At 37.1% G+C, this 18,061-nt stretch overlaps 3 protein-coding genes across 3 annotated transcripts in view; 1 reads left to right on the top strand and 2 right to left on the bottom strand.

Annotated features, from left to right (window-relative positions):
• Positions 1-235: 235 nt before the first annotated feature.
• NDUFB5 (NADH:ubiquinone oxidoreductase subunit B5) lies at positions 236-15,974 on the bottom strand. The gene is made up of 6 exons (XM_032875404.1): positions 15,751-15,974; positions 8,558-8,646; positions 7,412-7,478; positions 5,588-5,649; positions 4,223-4,329; positions 236-892 (listed from the first exon to the last, which is right to left on the bottom strand). Exons 1-6 carry the CDS (start codon positions 15,962-15,964, stop codon positions 772-774), a joined length of 660 nt encoding a protein of 219 aa, XP_032731295.1. The 5' UTR covers positions 15,965-15,974; the 3' UTR covers positions 236-771.
• LOC116878186 (60S ribosomal protein L17-like) overlaps positions 5,076-18,061 on the bottom strand; it is a 21,154-nt gene continuing 8,168 nt past the window's right edge. Inside the window, exons 2-3 of the mRNA XM_032875405.1 lie at positions 17,154-17,159; positions 5,076-5,086 (exon numbers count right to left, since the gene is read on the bottom strand). The gene's annotated coding sequence lies outside the window, so the exon portion shown is untranslated. The remainder of the gene's footprint in view (positions 5,087-17,153; positions 17,160-18,061) is intronic.
• The window catches only part of MRPL47 (mitochondrial ribosomal protein L47), a 27,059-nt gene continuing 25,059 nt past the window's right edge, over positions 16,062-18,061 (top strand). The window contains exon 1 of the mRNA XM_032875402.1: positions 16,062-16,166. Coding sequence (XP_032731293.1) covers positions 16,069-16,166 — 98 coding nt within the window. The 5' untranslated portion in view covers positions 16,062-16,068. The remainder of the gene's footprint in view (positions 16,167-18,061) is intronic.

Here is an 18,061-nt window from a genome sequence, read left to right as displayed (position 1 = left end):
AGTAATCATTTTACCTTGTGTAACTTTTCCAGTATTTACAAAAAAAGGACCCTAGGAATCTTAACAGATTGCATCTAAGAAAACGGGTGCAAGTCTGTATGCATTTAAAAAGCATAATATACTACACTACATCTGAAACTAATATAACATTGTATGTCTATTATACTTCAGTAAAAATCACTTTAGTGACAGACAAAAGTTTTAAGGCAGAAAGCATGAAAATATTCAACTGAGATTTGTACACTGAAAAATTGTTTATTAAGATGTTAATGTTCTATATAGTTAGTTCAGTAATTATATAATTTAAAATTCTGAATCACCTCTGGATAATCTAGACATGTATGTAAACTACTGTATTTCCTGATATTTAACATCATTAGACTTCTCTAACTTTCAATTATCAGACAAAATATTAAACTTTCAAAGTCACATCCTTAGGAGTTCATAAATTCCTATTTGCCCCAGTTTTTTAAATATATAATAAACCTTAAAGGAGGAAGCCAAAATCCACAAATCAAGTCTTATTCTGCCTTTCACAATGTGTATCAAATCAACACAATGTACACTTTAAATATCTACATTTTGTCAATTATGCCTCAATAAAGCTAAAAAAAAAAATGAAATCCCACACAAAAGTCTTAATCTGCACCAATGCTGAGAAATAGTGCAATGAAAGATATTTTATTCATCATGTGAGCAAAAATACAGAATATATTTACTGATTAATTTTCCCCTAAAGAGAATATACTTTGTATGTAGAGAAGTAAATGGTTAATTGTCGGGAGTTGCTTTTGGAGAATAATCTATCAGTGCCTTATCAACAGTTGGATACTGATACCAGGGACCATCACCTCTCGCACGCATTAACCTTCGCACTTCCAGCTCCTGTAACCTGTAACAAACAGGATAGCAATATTGTGAGTCCAGTATTTCCAACTGCAAAGTTATCTCCATAAAGAATAACCACTAGAGAGTCTTTTGCTTTTATGTAAAGTATTATCTAAAGAATTTATGTAATCATGTACCTCAATAGATCCATGTGTATGCATATATCTGATATGCACCTATGAGCAAAATTTGGGACTTATTTTTGGCTTTCATTATCTTGCTTAGGTAGTTAGCCAACAAATCCTGTTTTTAATCACCAGAACATCACTTGAGTTGATAATTAATTCTCTAATCTTGTCCCTGCTCTTTATCTGCACAGATCACTTTTACATGAATAATGGTAATGCGTTTCCTGTCTTCCTGCCTTTTAGAAAACCTCTTGGAGACCACATACTCCTGAAATAGTCCCTCTCCAAAGCAAACCATAAGAGACTCTTAACTATAGAGAACAAAAAGGGTTGCAGGAGGCGGAGGTGGATGGGAGACGGGCTAAATGGGTGATGGGTACTAAGGAGTGCACTTGTGTTGAGCACTAGGTGTTGTATCTAAGTGATGAATCACTAAATTCTACTCTTGAAACCAATATTACACTATATGTTAACTAGAATTTAGATAAAAACTTCAAAAATAAATTAAAAAATGAAAGTCTCTTCTCCATCAAACCTTTTTCCTTCCATTTTTACAGATTATACATTAAAATTTTTCATATGACTGAAAATTTATCAGTTAAATAATTCACTTTATTAACTTTAACCAGCTCACTAACCCTATCTCCTGTCTATGAGAAATTACAAACCTTTGTGATTGTTATCTAAGAGAGTACACATCTTCCCTTTTTTTTTTTTAGGATTATGTATCTTCATATTATCCTTTTTCTTTTCTATTCTTTAGAATGTAATTATCCAAGGGGCACCTGGGTGGCTCAGCCATTAAGCAGCTGCCTTCATCTCAGGTCATGATCCCAGGGTCCTGGAATTGAGCCCCGAGTCTGGCTCCCTCCTTGGTGGGAAGCCTACTTCTCCATCTCCATCTCCCCCTGCTTGTGTTCCCACTCTTGCTGTCTCTCTCTTTGCTAAATAATTAATTAACTAATCTTTTAAAAAATCAGAATGTAATTATCCAAAATCAAATATTAAAATACTCATCAAAAGGACTGGTTAAATGACTAATGTTTCCCCCTCGTAAGAGACTACTAGGCACCTGTTAAAAAGAATGAGGAAAACCTGTATATAGTAAATATAGATGCTACATATATGGTTAAATTAAAAATGCAGGTCTATAGTAGCAACGTTCACAATAGCCAAACTGTGGAAAGAGCAGAAATGCCCTTCAACAGACCAATGGATAAATAAGATGGGGCACAGATTGCATGGATCACTACACTAAACAATAAATCATGGAACACTACACCAAAACTAATGATGTACTGTATGGTGACTAACATAATAAAAAAAAAAAATGCAAGGTATAAAATGAGGATGTGTAGCATCTTCTCATTTCATTAAAAAATAGAAAGTAATCATCTGTGACTATGTAGATGTACACATGCAGAGAGTTTAAAAAACCTGGAGGGTCATAATTAATAGTTATCTCTAGGGAGAGCCATTATGGGAGAAAGTCCCTTTCTATTTTGTATCTTACTTTTATGCTTAAGTTTTCCAAATACCTAAATACACTTTTTAAAAAATGTAGGTACTCTCATTCCATCCTCACAATGGCATCCTTTCTTTGGGGATAGAAGTCAGGGTTTTGTTTTTGTTTTTACTTTGTTTTGTCTGGAAATTTTATCTAAGGATTTCTGGGACTTTTTTTTTTTTTAAGATTTTATGTATTTGACAGAGAGATCACAAGTAGGCAGAAAGGCAGGCAGAGAGAGAGAGGAGGAAGCAGGCTCCCCGCAGGGCAGAGAGCCCGATTCCGGGCTCGATCCCAGTACCCTGGGACCATGACCTGAGCTGAAGGCAGAGTCTCAACCCACTGAACCACCCAGGTGCCCCTAAAACATTATTTTTTTAAAAGATTTTATTTGGGGCACCTGGGTGGCTCAGTGGGTTAAAGCCTCTGCCTTCAGCTCGGGTCATGGTCCCAGGGTACTGGGATCGAGTCCCGCATCGGGCTCTCTGCTCGGCAGGGAGCCTGCTTCCCTTCCTCTCTCTCTGCCTGCCTCTCTGCCTACTTGTGATCTCTGTCTGTCAAATAAATAAAATATTAAAAAAAAAATTTAAAACATGTAACATTTGGTTTATCAGTGCCACTGCTAGGAATTTATATTTCAGATACACTAAATAAATATGCAGAAATCTACGTATGAGGATATTCACCATAGCACTATGTACATTATCAAAAAACTTGGAAAGAACCTAAGTACCAACAACACGGGACTGGTCAAAAAAATTAAGGCACATCCATCCAGCGAAATATATGACCAGCCATTGAAACGAATGGGGTATATACTATTACAGAAAGATCACCAAGATATAGTTAAGAGAAATGAAGACAGGGTGCAGAACAGTGTTTATAAGAGGATTCTATTTGTGTTAATATATTTTTATTTTTTAATTTAAATTCAATTAGCCAACGTACAGTACATCATTACTTTCAGATGTAGTGTTCAATAATTCATCAGTTGCATGTAACACCCAAGCCTCATCAAATCACATGCCCTCCTTAATGCACATCACCCAATTACCCCATCCTCCCACACCTCCCCTCCAGCAGCCCCCAGTTTGTTCCCTATAGTTAAGTGTCTCTCATGGTTCTTCTCCCTCTGATGACTTCCCATTCAGTTTTCCCTCCCTTCACTTATGGTTCTCTGCACTGTTTCTTGTATTCCATATATGAGTGAAACTGTGTGATAATTGACTTTCTCTGATTGATGTATTTCCCTCAGCATAATACCCTCCAGTTCCACCCACATTAATAAATGATAAGTATTAGTATTAATAGTTATAAATAAAAATACTAGTGTATTTTTAATGCACAGGGTTTTTTTTAGCGACAGATGTAAGAAATAACTAAATAGTAGTCACTTTTAAATATGAGACTAGGTAGAAGAGGAAAGGAAACTGAGGGATGGGGCAGAGGGAGGGGAGGGCTGCCGTGAACTTAAGAGTGGGATATTTTAAAAAAGAATTTCTTTTATTCTGACAGATATTATCAACTAATAGTCTCTCAGTCTCCAACTTAAAAACTCCACTCCAATCCCTCCCTATTTTTACCTTTTACATGGAGCATCCTGTGCTGATATAGTTTATTAAATTTTTTCTCATGGCTTGCAACAGTAAAAAAGGATTTTCTTCCTTGCTCCCCCACCCCCTCCTTTTTTTTTTTTTACCGTAAATCAGCCTTCTCAGCTTCAACCTGAAGGATAGCCATTGTTTTCTCATAATTCTTTTCAGGACTATCAAAGAAAGTTCGGGCAATCCATCTTGATATAGGATGCTACAAGAGAAAATTTGTTTATTTTTGTGAACAGTACTTTGCTCTTCCAGTTTCCTATTCTTTAAAATGGCCATTTCAGTTAAACCGATAATACTTACTAAATGCCAACTACTTTATATGTACTTTAAATAATTTTAATCCATTATATGGATACTATTTTTGTCCCCATTTTATAGATAAGCAACTTGCACAATGTTATACAGTTACTAAGTGCCGGCATCTGGACTCAAACCAGGTCTGTCTAACTCCAAAACCTGTGCTTTTGCCATTATACTACACGGAGTACCTTAAGTGGCAGATTTGGGAACCAAACCCAGAGTTTGGTGATCAAAAACTGAAGCTCCTTCTCTCAGCACTCCTTCTCTCTGTATGGCCTGCCTTAAGGTGCGATAATAATACATTTCTTTTCTGAAATACAGTTCATTCAGGTAATAAAACACGATAGTATTTAATCAAGGCCATCTCACTACAATACTTATAAAGACAAGTAACAGACTTAACTTCAGCTTTTAGTAGCAGTGATAGCATAGTAAAATGACTAACAGTATGGGCTGTCAGGCCATGCCTACCTAGGTTCCAATACTGGCCCTACTTCTTGGACAGGTCACTTATCCTCTTTTAAGCCTCAGTCTCTTCATCTCTGAATTGGGAATAATAATAGCACATTTCACATGGAATAAGAGAGTATTTGCAAAATACTACCATAGTGCCTGCTACACAGCAGATGCTCAATAAAGAACAGCTAGCATTAGCACAGGTAACATCTTTCCTTGGGCACTGAACGGAGGATAAATGCTGACTGTTACTCTGCTAGGGTAAGAACACACTACAGAGTCATTCTTTAAAAAAAACCATGAAGATTAAAGTAATAAAACACAGAAAATTACCAAAAGAAGTTGCTTGTAAAAAGTTAGGACAAAATGCATCATCTACTTGTTATCGAAAACTGAATATAAAACAGTATTGTAATTGCTAAATTAAGACATTAATCAGGGACGCCTGGGTGGCTCAGTGGGTTAAAGCCTCTGCCTTCAGCTCAGGTCATGATCCCAGGGTCCTGGGATCGAGCCCCACATCGGGCTCTCTGCTTAGCAGGGAGCCTGCTTCCTCCTCTCTCTGCCGGCCTCTCTGCCTACTTGTGATCTCTGTCTGTCAAATAAATAAATAAATAAAATCTTAAAAAAAAAAAAAAAAAGACATTAATCAGTGCATAGACAAGATACCCAACAGAAAGTAACTTTCAATGGCCCATACCCACCTTGAAATATTCCCAGTGTTCTGGGATGTAGCCTTCTGGAATCTCTGCTAACTCAGCTTCACCTAATAAGAGAAAACAGTGATGTCCAATTTTAGTATCAGGAGTTTATAATATTAATTCTTCCCCATTTAAGTAAGAAACCAACTTCTTGTGATTTTAAAAGAACTTCTGTTTATACCAATGAAGATTAAAACACAGCTGACCCATGAACAACAGGAGTTTGGATGGCATGGGTCTACTTACAAATGGATTTTTCTACTGTATAGTACTGTAAAAGTATTTTCTCTTCCTTAAGATTTTCTTAGTAGGGGCACCTGGGTGGCTCAGTGGGTTGAGCCGCTGCCTTCGGCTCAGGTCATGATCTCAGGGTCCTGGGATCGAGTCCCGCATCGGGCTCTCTGCTCAGCAGGGAGCCTGCTTCCCCCCGCCCTTCCTCTCTCTCTGCCTGCCTCTCTGCCTACTTGTGATCTCTCTGTCAAATAAATAAATAAAAATCTTTAAAAAAATAAAAAAAAAAAAAAGATTTTTCTTAGTAACATTTGTTCTCTAGCTTACTTTATTTTTTCATTTAATTTTATTTATCTGAGAGACAGAACATACGCATAGGTGGGGAGGGGCAGAGAAAGAGGGAGAAGGAGAGAAGCAGACTCTCTGCTGGGGAGTGGCCGAGCCTGATGTGGGGCTGGATCTTACAACCATGAAATCATGACCTAATCTGAAACCAAGAGGTGGACACTTAACCAACTGAGCCACCTAGGCGCCCCTCTCTAGCTTACTTTATTAATAAGAATACACTATATAATTAAAAAAACATTCAAAGTATGTGTTAATCCACTCTTTATGTTATTGATAAGGCTTCTGGTCAACAATAGGCTATTAGTAAAATTTTGCGGGGAGTCAAAAATTACATGTGATTTTTGACTGAACAGGGGGTTGACACCCCAACACTATTCAAGGATCAAGGAGCAACTGTATTTTAATCACTTTAATGTGGTTGAAAATCATTTCATTCATTAGATATTTTTAAATGTCTTCTATGTGTAAGGCATTGCCTATAGACGTTATATAAGAGTTTCAAACTTTGTTTTTATATAGTATAACAAAATATAATGAAGAACACATTCTTTTTGGTTTTTCCTATCACTGCCAGACAAAGCATTTTAGAATTCAAGATGTTAGAAGTACTTTGGGCAGAATTTCCCATGGAAACCTAATGTTAGCTGTCTTTCACAGTTTCATTCTTTTTTATTTAGAAGATTATAATTTTATGTGTTCCAAGAAGGATAAAAAAAATTCTTCCATCACTCAGCCTCTCTTCCACCTCTTTCTATTTTCCTTATTCAGATTTGTCAAAGCTGGTTTGGAGAAATAATGAGGAGGAGGAAAACAAGGCTTTCTGAAGCCTTTTGTAGCCTCTACAGAATTGATGACCTTAAAGGTTTTTGGAGGGAAAAAAAAAAATGTTAAAAAAACATTGTATAGTATTGCAGATTGTTATTTGGTTACTGTAAAATAAAATCTCATGCCTATGTTTATTATTTAAATAATTTTTCTCAGGGCACCTGGGTGGCTCAGTTAGTTAAGCATCTGCCTTTGGCTCAGGTCATGATGCTAGGGTCCTGGGATCGAGTCCTGCATCAGGCTCCCTGTTCAGCAGTGCCTGCCACTCCCCCATCTGTGTTCCCTCTCTCTGTCAAATAAATAAATAAAATCTTAAAAAAAAAAGATTAAAAAACAAATAACTTTCTTTATAATATCCATAACTTCTGTTATTAATGTACAGAGGTCTTAAAATTTTACCAATTCAGTCAGAGAGGTACTTACCAATGAATATATTCACCAGAGTTATGCCAATGGCTACTGGAATCCCAGTCAACAAAATGTAGAATTTCTGTTGAGATTAAAAAATGGTTTTCAAATAACCATTTCCTAATTCTTTTTCCACACTCTCAAACTATCATTTTTTAATTCCTTACATTTCCTATAAAATAAACTGGCCAAATTAGAGATGTGGTACCAAATTACTTCTGAGATTTTCTTTTACTCTAACTTCTAGATGCCTATGTTTGGCACTAAAAATGAAAGAAAAAAGTAAGGATGAATTAATTATATAATACCTAATATCTATTTAAGTGGTTTTTCATTTTTTGGTTGACACAATGTAATAATAGTTGAGAAGTTTTTGTAGTAAGATGAAAATGGTAAAAACATCTGACTGATTTCAACCACTATAGAGTTTGAGTTGGTGATGACAAGAAATGTGGGAGCTCAACCATGAGGATGAAGAGGAACATTAAGCACAAAGGGCAAGCAAGAGGTCTAGAGGGCAGCCATTGCTCAAACGGTCACAGCTGAAGGAAGTGTGGCAGAGTCCAGATACTCTTCCATCTTCCAAGACTCTACTTTTCCTTATAGAGCCTTGATATACAAATATACAGCCAGTAGCCCACCTGATCCTCTGAAATCAATGTTCCTGAACAATACAGAAATAAAAAATTATAACCCAAAATAATGGAGTTATTTATTTAAAGAAGTCTTTCAGTGAGTTCCCTGGTAATTTAAAGAATATTTAAGTAATACAGATAACTATCCCCGAACAAATACATTTTCAAAGTCCTATAACTTATAGATTTTGGTGTGTGTGTGTGTGTGTGTGTGCATGTGCAAGGGAACACAGATTATATTTCAAAACCCCACAATCTTAAGAATAAGGGAATGGCTCAAATTTTACCTCTAATGCATATGAGTCCTTTTTATGAAGAAGTAAAGGTTCACTAATTTAAAAAGAAATTCAGGAACAAATCAGACATTACTACAAAATCTCAGTATCAATTGAGAAAAGAAATATGAATTTACAAAATAACATCTTTTTAAAATGAAAGATGTTCTCTAAATAGACAAAAAAAAAAAAAAAACCCCACATTCCTATTTGTATGTAAAGAGTTTAGTTCAGCAAAATTTTTAACTCACCATTAACCTCAAAAAACGCTTGTCATAGAATGCAGATGGTTTGATGATAAATAGTCTTTTCCCATGGTCTCCACTATGTCGCACAGGAGCTGGAAATATTAAACTACCCTGTTATATGCAAGGCTCAAGTTATACTGTTATATTCTGAGATCAAAGCAGGTTATAAGAAAATATACACGCATAAATGTTTAATGTGAATTAAGATAAAAACACATATTTTTATTTGAATACTAAAGGCAGAGTAGATATCTTTAAACAGAGACTGGTATACTGTTGTAAACTATAGTTCTCTCCATTTTTCAACATTAAAGAAATATCTAAATCATTGTTTGAATTTGTTTCCATTGCAGGCAAGAAGGTCAGATACTCTTGGCAGGCTACTTATCTTTGTTTACCTCTACAATAAATATTTGCTACAGTTATTAAGTAAATAAACTTAAATTGTGTCATTTCACATGATGAGGCAATATACATTAGGAGCTCACAGCAAACTAGATAGAAAGACATTTATTTAACATATCTCCAGCAGGAATTTGAACTCGTTCAAAAGTAAACACTCTAACATACCTCGATAAAATCATTCGGTAATACGTTTCTGATTGTGAGTATCATCCTCTTCATATTCTCACTCAGATGGTATGTAATCAATTCTCACTGGAGATAAACTGAGGCAAAATTTCACTCCTGATCTTTTTTCTACATGATTTCCCTTTCTTGGATGTCTGGAAGGACCACTGCAAACACTGTAAGCCCTTTCTGCTGAAAGCAGGAAAGGATCTTACTGTTACAGGGAAACTGAAGTTACTGTTTCTGCTGAGTGTAACTGTATTCAAGGAAATTTCACGTGAGAGTCACTGTGGGATAAAAACTACTTCCCATTAAAGGAATTTCAGTCATCACAGAGCTCATAAAGATTTGTATCCTTTGTTCAAGCTTAAATGTCTGGAATGCCCTCCCCTCTCCTGTAATCTATTCTTTAGGCCCAGATGACATTTTATCCTCCAAGAAACCAACGCTCTTTCCAAGCATGTGAGATCTCCACCTTTCAACTGCTGTATATTCTAGTGATATTCATACTTGTTTTCACTGTTCCCACTGAAACATAAACATCCCACTGAAATATAAATGTCTTGAAGTTAAGAATACAGGAACTGTATTCTTAATTTTGGCATCACCTACAGCAGCTTGTAATGAATTTAGGAGGTTAATTCATAAAAGAATTAGAAGCTGGCATGAATTTACTGGGTAAAATTCATACTATTAAGGCTTCTAAAATAACAAGAGAATGTGACAAAGCAATTATGTATTTCAGAAAACAATTTGAAAGATACAATGGAATTCTCTATGGACTAGGTGGGGAAAAAAGGACTGGATAACAGTATAAACCACTCATTAATTAAATAAATATCTAAGTGCCTACTATGTAGAGATCCTATGCTAGGCCTACAGTCTCAAAGGGATATAGATCCTGCTGGGAGAAACAAATAAACATAATTAGACATCTGTAAGGACAAAACAGCGAAGAAACAGGATGTAATGTCAGAGAAAAAACAGGCCCAGGAGTTCCTATTTACACAGGATGGTGAGGATGGGGGAGTATGAAGAAGGTGCATTATAAGCTGAGCGAAACAGCAATTTAGGTGAATTTATAAGGGGTAACTGATTGATTGATTACACCCAAAGGTGCTGGTTACTTAATTCAGCAACCTGCCAAAAGGCTCTCTCCACAGCCCTGAGAGGTCAAGACTTCTATACATTGGCCTGGATGAGGTGAAAATGACATTCCTGATGACACAAAGCTACTACTACCAGAGTGACTACTACACTGATGATGAAGTGGGATCCCAAAAGTCTTCATACTCATTTTTTAAAATTTTAACATATAATGTATTATTTGCTTCCAGAGTACAGGTCTGTGAATAATCAGTCTTACACAATTCACAACACTCACCATAGCACATACCGTCCTCAATTTCCATAACCTAGCCACCCCAACCCTCCCACCCCCCAGCCCCTGCAATCCTCAGTTTATTTCCCGAGATTAAGAGTGTTTTATGGTGTCTCCCTCCCCAGTCCCATCTTGCTTCTTCATACACATTTACAAAAGGCTGATTCTAAAAGGATTAAATAGAGTAAGTGGAAGTTCCTGACTGCATCCTCTGAAAGTTGCTCACAGGTTTAAGAAGAATCATTGATGGGATGTGGTTACCAAGAATGCCAAAGACAGTTCAATCTTAATCTTATGTACTAAAAGCATAGGGTCAAAATAGGAGAAGCACCCACCCCCATCTCCTAACCACACCTGCAGAAGTGTATCCATCCCAGAGCACACTGTTTTAGAGAAACAATCTGGAGGACACTCCAATTTTAGCAACCAGTATGGCAAACAACCTGGAAACTAATACAGTGAACCTTAAAGAACTGAAACTGATTGGCCTACAAAAAAGAAGTCTGGGTAGAAACCAGATAAATGTCTTTAAATAGCTAAAGGGGGGGAAAAAAAAAAAAAAAAAAGCAAGCTAAAGGGCTGTCCCATGACAAAGGGCTTATACTAGTCTGTGTTGGCCTGAAAGGAAGAACCAGGATCAATGTGTGAAAGAAAAATTTTCAGCTTAATACAAGGAACAAATTTCTAACAATTTTACTGGTTCAAAATAAAATTGGACTATATCTCCAGTTCCCCTTTATGGAGTTATTCAATATCAACAATGGGAGGTATCAAGGATACTCTGGGGGTTGGCCTAGAGGATTTCTAAGGTCCTTTTCCTCAAAGAATCTGAACATATGGCCTATCTTAGAACAAAAGGGCATACCATTGGACTTTATCAGTCTGAATGATCCCCTTCCAACTCCGAGAACTCTTTTTTTTGGACTTACATTTTTGGACTTACTTTCCTCTTTTCCGAAAGGTTTTCCCCAGGCTCTTTGAATAGTTACCTCCACACCTCATGCTTCAGGGTCAAGATCAAATGTAACCTCCTGGAAGAGGTCTTCTCTGGCTACCCTATTTAAAGCTGGCCTCCCACTTATCCTCCTTAACATCATTTGGTTAGTTCCCTTAGAACAATACACACTACGCCTGATTTTTTTTTTCCCAAGGCCTGATTTTTTTTAAGCCTGATTATTTTGCTGAAGTCCATCAGGTGAAGGACTAGATTATTCAGTACTTTATCTCCAGTACCTTTAGTGTCTGCCACATGGAAGGTGCCCCATAAATATTGCTGAATTTACATTTCTTAAGTAAATTAAATGTTAGTCAAGATCCTTCCTTGCCTTCTGAAAGTAAATCTACTCAGAAGAGATAGTGTCCTCCCAATTTTCCTTTTCAATCTGGCAGACAGGCAGACAGAAAGACACACACACACATACTCCACAGAAAGTGAGATGGATGACACTCTGCATGTTTTAAGGACAACTGATTATGAAAAACACTATTCATAGATATGGAAAATGTAACAAAAAACTATGGGAGAATGCTTGGTCTGATTGCATTCTAGCAATATTAATGCAGTTAGGAAAGTGAATTGCTTGCTTTCTTTACATATAATTACCCTAATGTTAAACAATAATTATTTTTGTCATTAAATGTGGTAAATAACTATTATTATATTAGCTGTTCTAAAGTATACTTCATAGCACTAAACTCTTTTCAAATATTCTAAACCTTCATGATTTGTTGTTGATGTAATAAGGCCATCTGCTTACAATCTAAAAATATTAGGGTGAACATTGCTTACAACCAGGTGACTGCCAGGATTTCTGGAACTCGATTCTCCTTCCACCAAAATACACATCTTCTACCATTCTCTAAAGCCTGAAATTTCTCAACTAGGTTTTCATTTAGCTTTATGAAACTAATTTAGCTTTATGAAACTAAACTTTTTTTTTAAGATTTTATTTATTTGACAGACGGAGATCACAAGTAGGCAGAGAAGCAGGTAGAGAGAGAGGAGGAAGCAGGCTCCCTGCTGAGCAGAGAGCCTGACGCAGGGCTTGATCCCAGGACCCTGGGATCATGACCTGAGCCGAAGGCAGAGGCTTTAACCTACTGAGCCACCCAGGCGCCCCTCAATAACTAATTTTTTTAAATGCAAATAACCTCAGGAAAGTTATGTTTTTGACAACTGTGGTATTTGTGAGGAACAAATAAGATAAGGTAGATTTTGTGTCTTCATGACAACAATAGAAAATTGGCCATTTTCTTTTTCTCATTCTCAGACTATTCCCAGTTAATGACTCCACCAACTCAATTACCCAGGATAAAAATCTCACTCATCTTCCTTGCACCTACTCCACATTCATCAGCTGACAAGGCCTCTTGATTCTAAGATTCAAATTTTGTATTTCTTTCCATGCCGTCTTCACCTCACTCACTGGCTAAAGTAATCAACACCCCCTTAGAAGTCAACCAATATTCAGAAGCATCTTCCCAAAACACTACTGATGTTGCTCTCCTGATAAAACATTCTCTCTCTGCAGCCTACAAAAGAGTTAAGATACTTTGGTTTCATATTCAGTGCTTCCACTCCTCCAATTTAACCCCAACTTCCCATTGTTAAGCCTTTTCTCTCAACACTTACCTATCCCGACAGTCCCACATTCAGATCTATCAGAAAATACATCCTTGGGGCACCTGGGTGGCTCGTGGGTTGGGCCTCTGCCTTCAGCCCAGGTCATGATCTCGATGTCCTGGGACTGAGCCCCACATTGGGCTCTCTGCTTAGCGGGGAGCCTGCTTCCGCCTCTCTCTCTGTCTGCCTCTCTGCTTACTTGTGATCTCTCTCTTTGTGTCAAACAAATAAATAAAATCTTAAATTAAAAAAAAAAAAAAGAAAGAAAATACTTCCTCTACTTTTCTGCCAATTACATTTTTAAAACTATCCAGAATCTAGTTAAAATGTCTCACCTTCCATGTCTGAATTAACTCCATACTCTTGTTTATATAATCATTTAAATACTCTTCTCAGTTTTTTTAAACCATAATATGCACACATCAGTCTTCTAGTTAAAGCTCCTGCAGCTGAGGGAAGAACTTAAGCTTATTTCTCGAATCCTTTGATATAAGACAATAAATAATTTAATAAAATAGAATACTTGCATCTCCTTACCTCCTGATTAAGGTTTTCAATGACAGTGAAAGAAGATAACGGGACAGTACCAGATGTTTAAGAAAGCGGTGGCCACAGGGCTCTGTAGAAGGCTAATGCTTCTAAATCCAGGTGCTGTAGATTTTCCCACTCACTCTCACAACTTTCTTATGAGGTAGGTTAAAAATCACCCTCTTTTTTTTTTTTTTTAAGCAGTTCTTATGATAAAATAAGTACCTTTCAAAACGACACTCTAAAAAGATGCAAACTTTTGCAGAAACATATAAATTCTTGTCAGTTATAAATTCTTGTCAGTAGGAAAGAGTTTAGATTTATTTTATTTCTCTTGTCAACAGAATATAAGCATAGTTGTAATAAACATCCTCTTTTTTTAAAGATGAAGAAACGTAGGCTCCAAGTAATTGCCTTCCACTTGGCTTCCAAGATATGATGACCCAAAGCCACATAGCTACTAAACTCTGAAGGCAGGATTTGAACATAGGCAGTCTAGCTCCAGGCAAAACAAAACAAGGCAAGGTTCTCTTCACTGCTGGATCTTACAGTCTCATAGGAGCAGACATAAGCAGTAATAGATTAAAACCTTTTATTCCATGGTGAGAGATGAGACCACCTGCAAAATACCTTGGAAAGCGGGTATAAGGCTGAAACAGAGTAACTCTAGCATAGCTATTAGATCCTTTCCTGCTCCCAGGTGTAGATTATAGATCCTTCCAGAATTCCATGAATGGGGAATAATGTATAAAGAGGATTTGGGAATGAGATTTTACCTGAGTTTATCTCCAGCAAGGCATGATTAAATACTATCCCCAGCAAGTATTTGAAGAGGATATTTGTAATCAGAAATGGCTTACAAACAGGATTTATCAAAAAATGTTTGCACATGTATTTTTTTAACAGGTTCAAATTTCTGCTGGAAATTTGTTCAATACCACTGGTTCTTCCCATCATTTTTGCAACAAGTCTCTATATAATGCTTCATCATGTGAAGTGACATAACTCAAATTAAACTGGAAGAAAAAGGGTAAACAGATATTTTGAGGGTGGAGACCTTTTTGGCTTCACTTCCTCTCTACCTGCTTGTATTGCATAGAGCAGATAGCTTATGGTATATTTTTTACCAAGAGCATTAAATGAATTAATACATTTAAAATCTTAGGATGGTACATGGCACATAGGTGTTCAATAAATGTTAGCTACTATTACTATTATTAAATTTGATGCAGTACTGCATTATTTTTGTAATAACGAAGTCACAGTTCCTTCATTAGTAAAATGGGAATAATAACATTGTACGTACTTTGCAGAGTTTTTGAAGAGAGTTAGATTGAATACAAGGCATCTGAGGCTTTGCTATTACGATTATTCATTCTCCTCTAAGTCAATACACAGTCTCCAAGAAGCTCCAACTAGCCTTACCATGACCTTCCTGGACCTAGCGACTTTTCCTGCATGAGCCCCTTCCTTTCTAAGAAGTTATTAAAACTTATTATTTTATGACTCTGTTGATATCAAACGAATACAATCCAGGCTGGATTCATTACCACATATCATTAACATTAACTCTAAAAACATAGTTTTTTTTTCCCTTTGGTTTTAAAAGAAATATAAATTAAAACATTCTCATAGACCCTAAAAATATCGTGAAGGCACTGTGTCTACTTAAATGAGTGAGCCCTGAGCCTCTCCACCTGCGTTATCTATTACTTAGCATCGGTGGGCTCCTGGGCAACGTGACTTCCAATTTTGTGGAACTAGTACGTGGTGTGGGTGGAATATACAAAGAACCTGGTGCCTGAGAAACATAGGTCTCAGCTCTATGCCCTTTTAACCCCTACTCCATCCGCAAATAAGCACCAAGTGGAATGGCTGAGAGGCAAAGTGCTTCACAAATGCTAACAACTGAAACGCGAACGCTCTAATTACTTCAGGAAAACCCTTGTCTTCTCACAAAGACCACGCTCCGTCTCTTCTCTCCAGCCCCAGGCCCTCAATTTCTCCCAGATCTGACCAAGGTCACCCGGGAAGAGTTCTCCATCTCTCACCCCACATCCTCTGAGCGCGCTTTCTCCCAAAGCTAGCACCCACCGACAGTCTTCGGAAAGCCACGGGTGAGGAAGCCCCCAAATCCGAGCCGAGTACCAAGCCGGCGGCCGGAGAGAGCAGCCACTGCCGTGACCGAAACCCGCCGCAATAAGCTCATGGCCGCCATGGCTACTACGGGCAGTTGACAAACTGGGGGGGAGTAACGGGAGCCGAAAGAGCCAATTGACGAACCAGGACGAAGGCGGAAGGTGACCATGTTGAGTGAGGGCAAAGCCTATTTCTGTTTTCTCCATCCGGTCGGCGTAAACGCCGGAAGTGACGTCATGGGGAAAAAAGCAGTGTGCTTCCGTCTGTGGAAATATGGCTGCGGCCAGTTTCGGCGTTCTGTGCCGAAACGTCTTAACTAGCCTAAAGGTTTCCAGGTCGCTTGTAAGTCCTCAGGCCCTACCTAGCACAGGGTAAGTGATGTGAGGAGTAGGCTTGTTCTCCTCTCCGGTTTTAGATCTTGTTTGGCCGCCGAGATGTTGAAAACCGCTAAGAGGTCGTGCGGATGGATGAGACCGAAAACACTAGCGTGAGGAGGGAATGACCTTAGAAAAGTCTCCCACCTCCGACATTTCCGTTCCTTTCTCAAACATTTTGTTGTCATTTAGTGAGGACCACGCAGTCCATGGAGTCTGTGGATACCCAGTATTTGTTGAATTAAACCTAAAGGTGCAGGCGCATCCCGTTTGGCTGGGTGAGTTGCACTGAAGAGTTTTTGGTTATGGAACGGAGCCAGGTTTGGATGGATGAAAAAGAAGGGGGCCTTTGTAATTCCATAATCTATCATAAAGAGACCGTTTAATAATGTTCAGTGGATAAATGAAACTCAAATGAACGGAAAGTAGCCCTGCAGGTTTGAAAAAGGAACATCCTACATATGTTCATTTTTTCTGGCAAGAGTTTGTTCTCTAGACAGACGAACTAGAGTTTATGGTGTATGGTTTTCTCATTTATTTTGGCTTTTATGTGTAATGAGTTGAATTTTATACATAGTTGGGTATGTCGGATTTTTAAAAATTATTTTATTTATTTATTTTAAGTAGGCTCCAGACTCCTATGGTGATGAATCCAGCACAATAATGAGCGTCTGTTACTTGCTTACGCTTTCCTTAGAGATATATATATTTTTTTCATTTTGTAGAGGCTCAAACGTTTTAACTTGATAAAGGTAACAAATTTCGATCAATTGTCTCTTCCTCATCATCCTTTTTTCTTCAAAATAAACTAAGATTTTTATTAATGAATACCTGTTCATTTGCAGACACTTTGGAAAATAAGACAAAGTGTTTTGAAGAAAGTAATAATTTTTGCCACTCATACATAAAGATTTCCTTCCATTCTTTTTAATTTTGCATATATACACATACAATGTGTATATACACATACACATGTAATTTTAGAATAAAGCCAGAATTGTATTTACATATATGCAGTTTTGTGCTTTATTCTTGTTTCCCCAACTTTTTTATTTTTAAAAATTTCAAACTGACAGAAAAGTTGTAAGAATAGACAAAAAATAACCATATGCTCTTCATTAAGCAATCCTTAGCAATTTTGTCACGTTTTCTGTGTCTCTGTATATCCATGCCTTTATATTTTTTTCTGAGCTATTTGAGGCATGTCAGAATTGCAAATATCATGACACTTCAGCATATATCTCCTAAGAACAAGAGCACTATCTTAACTACATACAGTACTACAGTGATCACGCTGGATAATGTAGTATCAATATACTACAATTACTGTTCTTTTATCTAGCATACAGTCCAAATTGAAATGTCGTCAATATCTTGCTAATTTATTTTTCTTTCTTTCTTAATTTTTTATTCAGGGTCCAATCAACAATCACTGATGGCATTAGTTGTTATGTCTCCTTCGTTATCTTTAATCCAGAACATTTTTTATAAAATCAGCCTTTTTAGATTATCCCTACATTTGAATTTGTCTGATTGCAACCTTGGTTTAGATACAGGTTAACTTTTTTGGGAAGGAATACAACACTTGTGATGTAATTTGCTATTGTGTTTTCAGTGATTTCACCAGGTTATTAAATATTCTTTAAAAATATGATTTTTAGGGACATCTGGGTGCCTCAGTCAGTTAAGTGTCTGCCATCACCTCAGGTCATGATCCCAGGATTCTGGGATTGATTTCTTTGGGCTCCTTGCTCAGTGGGGAGCCTGCTCCTCCCTCTGCCTACCGTTCCCCCTGCATGTGCTCTGTGTGTGTGTGTGTCTCTCTCTGACAAATAAATCTTAAAAAACAAACATGATTTTTAAATTATTGCACAATAATGTCATAGAAATGA

Source organism: Lontra canadensis, unplaced genomic scaffold, assembly GCF_010015895.1.
Source record: "Lontra canadensis isolate GAN:19392208 unplaced genomic scaffold, GSC_riverotter_1.0 scaffold56, whole genome shotgun sequence".
Lineage (NCBI taxonomy): Eukaryota > Metazoa > Chordata > Mammalia > Carnivora > Mustelidae > Lontra > Lontra canadensis.
Note: the sequence above shows the minus strand (reverse complement) of the source record. Positions and strands in the feature narration are given on the sequence as shown.